At 46.7% G+C, this 8,062-nt stretch overlaps 1 protein-coding gene across 1 annotated transcript; it reads left to right on the top strand.

Annotated features, from left to right (window-relative positions):
* The first annotated feature begins 3,986 nt into the window (after positions 1–3,986).
* Positions 3,987–7,626, top strand: C5H3orf80 (chromosome 5 C3orf80 homolog). Its single transcript, XM_074073891.1, has one exon. The coding sequence runs from the start codon at positions 4,848–4,850 to the stop codon at positions 5,595–5,597; it is 750 nt and encodes a 249-aa protein (XP_073929992.1). The 5' UTR covers positions 3,987–4,847; the 3' UTR covers positions 5,598–7,626.
* The last annotated feature ends 436 nt before the right edge of the window (positions 7,627–8,062 follow it).

Genomic DNA, 8,062 nt, shown 5'->3' with positions numbered 1-8,062 from the left:
ATTTCTTAAACTATTATTAATGGATTACTGAAAATGACAAAAATAAAAGTTTATTTCCTCAAAAGAATCTTATATTCATGGTCTAGAATAATTTATCTTGACTTACATTTTTCTTAAATTGACCTAATGAATAAGAAGCTTTAAAGGACAAGTGTCTCCCCTACTGTGTCCCTTTGGCCTGCCCCAACTCAGTGCCAGGGAGTGGTGGTGGGGAACAGGGGATCGAACCTGGGGCCTTGTGCATGCTGGGTAAGTACTCTATCACTGAGCCACATCCCCAACCTCTTACCCTTTTAAACTAGCCTGGGATTCGACCTTAGGTTTCCAGTTTCAGCACTGCCCACTAATTTGCTCTGTGATTCAGAAGCTTTAACCTATCTTGGTCTGTGAAAAACGGTAATAATGTCAATCCATATCACAGAAATAGAGTACAGAGAAAACAAAACAGTGCATGTGGAAGTTCTTTGCAAAGCTGAAAGACCAAAGGTAAATGCAGATATTATTTTCATAAGGGCAAGCATGTGGCTTGAAGAAGCCTTTTGGAGGCTCATCTGCAAGTTTATAAAGTTGAAAGAGGAAACTGGAATTTCACTCCAAGTCAGGGGTGTGAACATGGGAAGAACAGAAAATGTTGCTGAAACTTTCCTGGTCTCCAAGGGAAAACTGAGCAAGCCTAAACACAAAGATAACTACAATCATACAACCAGTTAGACCCCTGCAGGAAACAAGGTCTTGTTTCAAATGGGATGACAGTGGAAACGGCTTGGTATTGCCTAAAACTAATGTAGAGGCGGAGACACCAAGGATAAGGTAGATATTACACAATTGTTCCAAGCATAAGAGAGACCTAAGAAGGCTCTACCCACCTTGAAGACTTGACTCCTCAGAGTTTCCTCTGCCTGGAAGATTCCTGCCCTCCTGGCTTTGCTGTCCTTTTTAGGGCAAGTCTCTTTTAGACAGGTCCTTCAGTCAATCATACCACCCATGACCCAGAGGAGGCCCAGTAAAATCTCAGAGCATCCTGCACCTCCCCATCAGGAGCATTGATCACTAGAATATCAATTCATTATTTTGACTGATTAATGTCTGCTATTCTCCCACCTCTCCCAGTAAGCTCCCCGAGGACAGGGAAAGGCTTGATTTCATAATATCCCCAGAGTGGAGCAGAATGACTCGCTCAGAGTGAGTCCTCATTAAATATTTATTGAGTGATGACAGAAATATCATCTGAAAAAAAACTCCAAAGCAGATTATCTCGGGTCACAAATCTTTTTCTACATAGGCACGTTTATGCAAATATACATAAAGGCCTCAATTAACTGTTGCTCAGGGAGGACTATTGCAAATGAAGGGGGCCAATAAATCAATTATAATAATGTAATAGTAGGGAACTATGTCACAGATCCTGAATAACAGGTTCATTTGGCCTGGGCACTTTACCTAGTCCCAACTACCCACACAGGGATGTTTTGACGAAGAGACATGAAAAGGCAGGGCTATTGCTTCTCCTGCTTGAAGTGAGAACCCCAGGTCAGCAGACTGCAGAGAGGAATTTCCTTCTGGATCAGTATCCTGCAATAGAATAAAAGGTTTCTCATACTATCAAGACAGCTCCCAGAGACACAGGTAAAATAGCAGCCAGTTTTGCTATGTTCTGTTTACTTTCTTCTGTCCTAAAAAGTTGAAAAGTGTGGCTAATTTGGCATTTAGTCACATGAGTATTAATAAATCAAGAAGAGGAAAAGTTGAAAAATATCATTCAAGCACTAATAACAGGATAGAAGTTAATAGGCTTTGGGATCTGTTTTGTTTTAGACAGTCTCACTTTGAGTTTAGGCTGACCCTGAACTCCTGCTCCTCCTGCCTCTGCCTCCCAAGTGTTTGGAATATAGGCGTGCAACACCACAGTTGGCTCAGTTTATGTTCTTATTTTTATGAAACCACACTCCAAACAGAACATGTGTTTAGGATAAAGTCAGCCCCCTCCCACTGTTTTTTGTCTTGCACTCACTTATTAACATGATTTGTTGCAATTTTTAACAAAATGCACTATGATTTTTTCCCCCTATGGAACATATAATTTTCATCTCCCTCACTTAGAAGGCTTGAATTTATGACCTTCTGGGAGCTTAAATCTACCCTATTCATTTGAAAGTTAGATATAAAGAAAACAATAAGATGCTGAGTAATGAAGACCATAGTTTTTCTGGGGCTTTTAAGCTATAAGATTTCTTTTCTTTCCTTCAAAAGGCTGTACACAATAAATTACAGTGCAAATAAAAATGAATTAAGTGAAACAAAGACCAGAGAATAAGAAGACACCAGTTTCTGTGGAGGGGTTTTAATGGATGAAGCTTCGGAACTATCATTTCGGAAAGCATAAAACAAAAAAATCCATTCTATGCTCATTTTGCAGGCCTCATCCTTTTCTTTGTTTTCATATACGTAAGTCTGCTCAGTGACTTACTTTATGTTAGACCTGTGTTCTTCTATTGTGTCTTGAATAGTCTGCAAATTCTAACTCCTTAAAGGCAGACAGAAAAGAAATAATTTAAATGCTGCTCTTTAGTGATTTCAAAATAATAACCAGGGTACTTTCTCCTGTGTAGCAGCAGCCACACAGCTCCCCCTCCCTTTACATTGTATTACTACTGCCAGAAATGTTTGAAAAAAAAAAATAAGGCAATCAAAGGCCAATAAGTCTTTGTATTTCTTCCAATTTTATATTCAAAGTCATTCTCAAGCTATGAACTGCCCCTATTCTTGAGACTGCCTGAAATTCATTCGTTTTATTTTTGCTTTGGGAAAATCAGAGCAAACCAGGATGGAAGAGGAATCTCTCCTTACTCCCTTTAGTTGAAGCTGGGAGTGCAGTCCTAGAGTCACTCCACACTGGGAAGGGGTCAGTTTTCTCTCTATTATGATGAGCTTCTAGCAGAGTTTTTCCTGAATATACAAACTTATTCAATACAAATTTAGCAAAAGAATGAGTGAATGGGAGAATACTACTTTCGCTGTATTACAACGAATCACTTCCATCTCATTGTCTTGAAAGCGTTGTCAGTCAGGCTTTACAAAATAGGGTCAGGCCTCCCCACAGAGAAACAGACCATGGCATCTGGAGAAATGCTGTAGCTTCAGAAGAGCCTAGAAGAAAAGGGACCTGTGCTCAAAGAAAGCCTCACAGGAAATCTCTTGTCTGAGTGACAGAAGCATCTCCATGGGGAGAAAAACATCATTTTGGACGTGTGGCAAAGTAAGGTGTTCCCAGCAGAAGAAATATTCAAAATGTTTTCTTTTAGCCTGAGCAATGGTCTGTCTCAGTCAACTCCGCCCCTCCCACCTCCATTTTCTTGGTTCACTTCTCCCCACTTACTTGGGAAGAAAGCTGTGCTTTTACCTGACTGACCTACAGTCTTGTACATCGCTGTATTTTCCTTTGACGTTACTTTTTTCTCACAATGATCATGGAATGTCTACTTCACACAGCCTTCAAAGCAGCAAGCCCCTGGCTTCTCTATGTGTAGCTCTTAAGGGGCTGCCTGAGTCCATCGCCCAGTAGATGTGCCTGCCGGTCAGGGAGCATGGTAACTGCCATTCATCCAGGATATGCTAAGGGCTTCCCCTGGGGGTGGTGAGATCAAGGTAAGGCAAACTGTCCCACTGTGCTAAGTGAAGCACCGACTTGCTTTAAAGTCAAACTGTGCAAACAAGAATAACCTTGAAAAAGACCCTTTAGACACAGATCAATGCGCAGGACCGTTGCCAACCACTTACAGCTCCCCTTTGACATTTCACAGATAAACGTTATTCATGCTTGAGGAGGGGCCTCCCTTGCACCCCGCAACGAAGCTCTAATCGCCCTGCTTTGGGTGCAGCGGAGAATAAGCGTCCCTATCCTCTCCTTGGTTAACTCAGGTCATCTCGACAGAGTGCTTTCCCGTCCCCCTTGGGCTACTTCTGTGTGTGTGCAGCAAGCTCCTGGCTTCTCTATGTGTAGCTCTAAGGGGCTGCCTGAGTCCATCTCTTACCTGTTCTGGGTGGGTGGGTGGGTGGGTGGGTGGGTGTGTGTGTGTGTGTGTGTCCCGAGCCTCTCCAAGGAATTCTCTTACCTGTTCTGGAGGTTTCCTGGGGGAGGGGAGGGGGTGTCCCGGCTCCCCAGCTCCCTGGCCTGAAAGCTGAACTGTCCAGCGGTGTTCACCGCCCCCCTCTCCCCAAACTCAAGGATGGCATTGGGACTGCACAACCATTAATGGCCACCATCCATTTTTAATCAGAATGATGGTAAGTGAATTCCTGTCGCCAGGCAATTTAAATACCGGTCCCGGGGAAATCCAATCACTTAAAACTGAGACACCTACGTGAGAGAGAGCCCCCGCCTCTCTGGCCGGGACGAGCGCGACGACGGGTGAATTAATCAAGATCCAGGGGCTCCAGGGGCTGGAAACGAGAGTTAACCCTTCCAGTCCCGGAGGGTGACAAGGTGGAGGAGCACAGGCGCGGCCGGCCGGGGCCAGGATGCCCAGGGCGGCAGGGCGCGGGTCGCCTCTGCCATTTTGGGCGGCTCCGAGCGCCTCGCACCGGGCCGGGGCGGCTGGGCGCGGCGGGCTAAGGTCAGACGCTCCGGGGCCGCTCCCGCGGCGCCTCCCGCAGCTTTGCGCGCCTCGGGCTCCTCCTCCCGCCCCGGCGTGGCCACGGGAGGACAGCTCCGGCCGCAGGTAGCTGAAGCGCGGGAGGGGGCGCGCGCGCGCGAGCGCGAGATCGAGCGGGACGCCGGAGAGGGACGCGCGGACAGACGGACCCCGGAGCCTCGCGTCCCGGACATCAGCGGGAGGTCGGTGCGCGCCATGTGGGGACCCGGGGTCACCGCCGAGGGCCTGTCAGTGGCGCCCGCGCCGCCGCCTCTGCTGCCGCTGCTTTTGCTGCTGGCGCTGGCGCTGGTGGCGCCCTCGCGGGGCGGCGGGGGCTGCGCGGAGCTGGCGTGCGGGGAGCGCGAGCGCTGCTGCGACTCGGCCAACGCCACGGCGGTGCGCTGCTGCAAGCTGCCGCTCCACGCCTTCCTCGACAACGTGGGCTGGTTCGTCCGCAAGCTCTCGGGGCTGCTCATCCTGCTCGTGCTCTTCGCCATCGGCTACTTCCTGCAGCGCATCATATGCCCCAGCCCACGCAGGTACCCGCGCGGCCAGGCACGACCCGGTCCGGCACGACCCGGGCCTCCTGGGGGCGCCGGGCCATCGGGGGACACGGGGCCGCCTGACGACGACGATGCGCCCGCTCTGCTGCGCGACGAGGCGGCCGCCGGCTCGCAGGACTCGCTGCTGGACAGTGGCAGTGGCGGTGGCCGAGGCCGGGGAGGAGGCGGCGGGCGCCTGGCCCCGTCCTGCGCCTCGGAGCACGAGCTGCGGGTCGTCACGCCCGCCTTCCTCCAGCTGCCCAGCTACGAGGAGGTCAAGTACCTGCCCACCTACGAGGAGTCCATGAGGCTTCAGCAGCTCAGCCCTGGGGAGGTCGTGCTGCCGGTGTCGGTGCTCGATCGTCCACGAGGCGGCGGTGCCGGGGACCCCGACGGCGGCGAGGGCCGCTTCCCGCTCATCTGAGCGCCCCGAACCCCACGGGGACCACACCACGGTGCCGGGCTGCCCGCGGCCGCCGCTAGCTGCCTCTGACCCCGCCTGGCCCCCTGCGTAACCTCCTGTCGCCCCGCGCCTGGGCTGGGGTCATTGCCCTCCCTCTGGCTCCCCCGGGATCTTGCGTTTCCTTCGGTTTCATCGGTACCAGAAAACGCTGGGCACTCTCCGCGGGGTCGGCGGCGGCGGTGGCCAAGGTCCCCTACGCGACCTGCAGGGACGTCCCCACCCTTGCCTTGCCGCCTCCTGGATTTGTTCACTCGCAAGTGCCTGCTTCTCTCCCGAATCCAAGAGAACACGTGAGCCCTTCCCTCGGTGTGCCCCGGTTGAGGACACAAGAGTGCAGTTCCTCTCCATTCACCCCCCCTGGACAGGTCACGGGCTCCAGGATGGGCGAGGAGCCCGCGGGGATGAGCCAAGACCTGTGACTGCTGCATGCAGGGCTGGGGAGCCACACTGGGTGTGATCGAGTCCCTTTCCTGAAGAGGATCCAAAAGCTCTTCCGTGTCTTCCTGGCCAAGCAAATAGTCACAGCCGGGGCTTACAGTTAGTTGGGGTACTATGGCGCACCCATTCAGGACACAGCAGCTACTTATATCAGACCGTACTCATGATATGGTATAGTTGAACTTGATTTTTCAAAAACTGAGACAGTACTTATTTTATGTCTTTTATTTTTATATTTTTACCATGTATTGAACGGAAAAGGAAAGCAGTTCAACAAATTAATGATGAAATAAGTCATCATATCACTTTTTTAAAAGGCCATTAATAGGAAACTGCTCACATTCTATCATCATTGTTTAACAAAATGATGGACATTATTTCGTTGAAAGTGAAAAAAAAGAGCATGGTCCAGTGAGGAAATGTGACATAAAAACATGAAGGATATCTTATTTTCACTATTTGAGAATATATTTTATTTTAGTACTGTGGCATAATATATAACTTTTTATAAGAACTCTACATTGTGCAGTCTAGGTCTTAATTGTGTCGTTCATTACATGCTTAATCTGTAAAGATGATTGCTATGCCATACCATAAAGCATGTTACACGCTTTCTCCTCCATTTTTTGTTTGGACTACATTCCACGATATGATTCAAAACATAAGAACTTGAGACTTGTAACTTTTGTTTAAAGCCATAATTTTACGGTAACGTGCTTTAGAAGGATTCAGCCAACCTCCCTTAAGAAAAAAAAACAAACCAAGTATCCTATGAGTTCTACCATTCTGTGACATGTTCTTTAAGCAAAAGGTAGTTTAACATTCTAATTGTGTGTAATGTACATATTCATACAGTCTATGTACAGCAGTACACTAGAACTGGATACCGTAACAGTCTGTGATTAGCATGAAAGGAAAGAAAGAAAATAAATACAAGGGTTTTCTCTGGAGAAGGGTGAGCATTACATCACGAAAGATTATCTATATGGATCTCACACATGGATCCAAAACACTGTTCATTCTTATGAAGGCAGCTGGACAATCCTGAGAAATCTTAAAATATCTGACTTGTTTGATTATTTTAAACTTTTAAAGGCTGATTGAAACAGTCTCGACAGTTCTGGGAAATTTTAAATGTCTAAATTATAATGAAAGAATGGCTTACTTTAAGTCTCTAAAAGCTAATGAAGTTACACTATCATTAAGGAAAAATCATTTGAAGTGTATTAAAACAGAAAAACATAAAAATTCTTGTGCAGATTTTATCAAAGTGACTATATGATACTATATTAAAATGTGATGTATATATCTCTGTCATTTAAAAGATATTTTGACAAAAGCATCAGGAGTTGAGACTATATCAGCTGAGAATGATAAAAGATTTAATGAGTGGTGATTGAATGAATAATTAAATATGGTAAATTTTCAACACGTGGCTATCAATACAACTACCCACCATTCAAATGCACTGGAAAGTTGCCATTTTCTTTTCTGATTTATTGTTAAGAGTACATGGTTTTAGACATTTATTAAAATTCACCTGTATCTGAAACATAGCCTATATGTTCTTACCACTAACATCTTAAGTAAATTTACAACAAACGCCTATGTAAATGCACTTATGATGTAGATCAAATATGCGCCCCTTGTATCAACTATGGAACATCGCTCTCCCTAAAATGCAGCATCTGTATAAAATGGTAATTCTACTTTATACCAATCATGCAGTGAGGCCTACTGAATTTTAAAATCGTAGTAGCTTTTCCACTTACATTTTTCTGTCCAACTCACAAACTTATTTACATCTCCAGAAATGCGTTTGACTCTACTATATTTTTTTCTCTCAGTTCATTGACTTACCAAGTACAGTTTTGCTCAACTTTATTGCCTAATTTTGTGAAAAAAGTTACAATATTTTTATTAGTGATAAATGAGCATATCTCAGACCATGCTAACCTACACAGAACCTATGTGTTCATAACGTTGGA

The sequence above is a fragment of the Castor canadensis genome, chromosome 5 (assembly GCF_047511655.1).
Source record: "Castor canadensis chromosome 5, mCasCan1.hap1v2, whole genome shotgun sequence".
In the NCBI taxonomy this organism is placed as follows: domain Eukaryota; kingdom Metazoa; phylum Chordata; class Mammalia; order Rodentia; family Castoridae; genus Castor; species Castor canadensis.
Note: the sequence above shows the minus strand (reverse complement) of the source record. Positions and strands in the feature narration are given on the sequence as shown.

What these genes read in the sequence shown, in the direction of transcription:
- C5H3orf80 (XM_074073891.1), top strand. Translation starts at nt 4,848, where the DNA reads ATGTGGGGACCCGGGGTCACCGCCGAGGGCCTGTCAGTGGCGCCCGCG.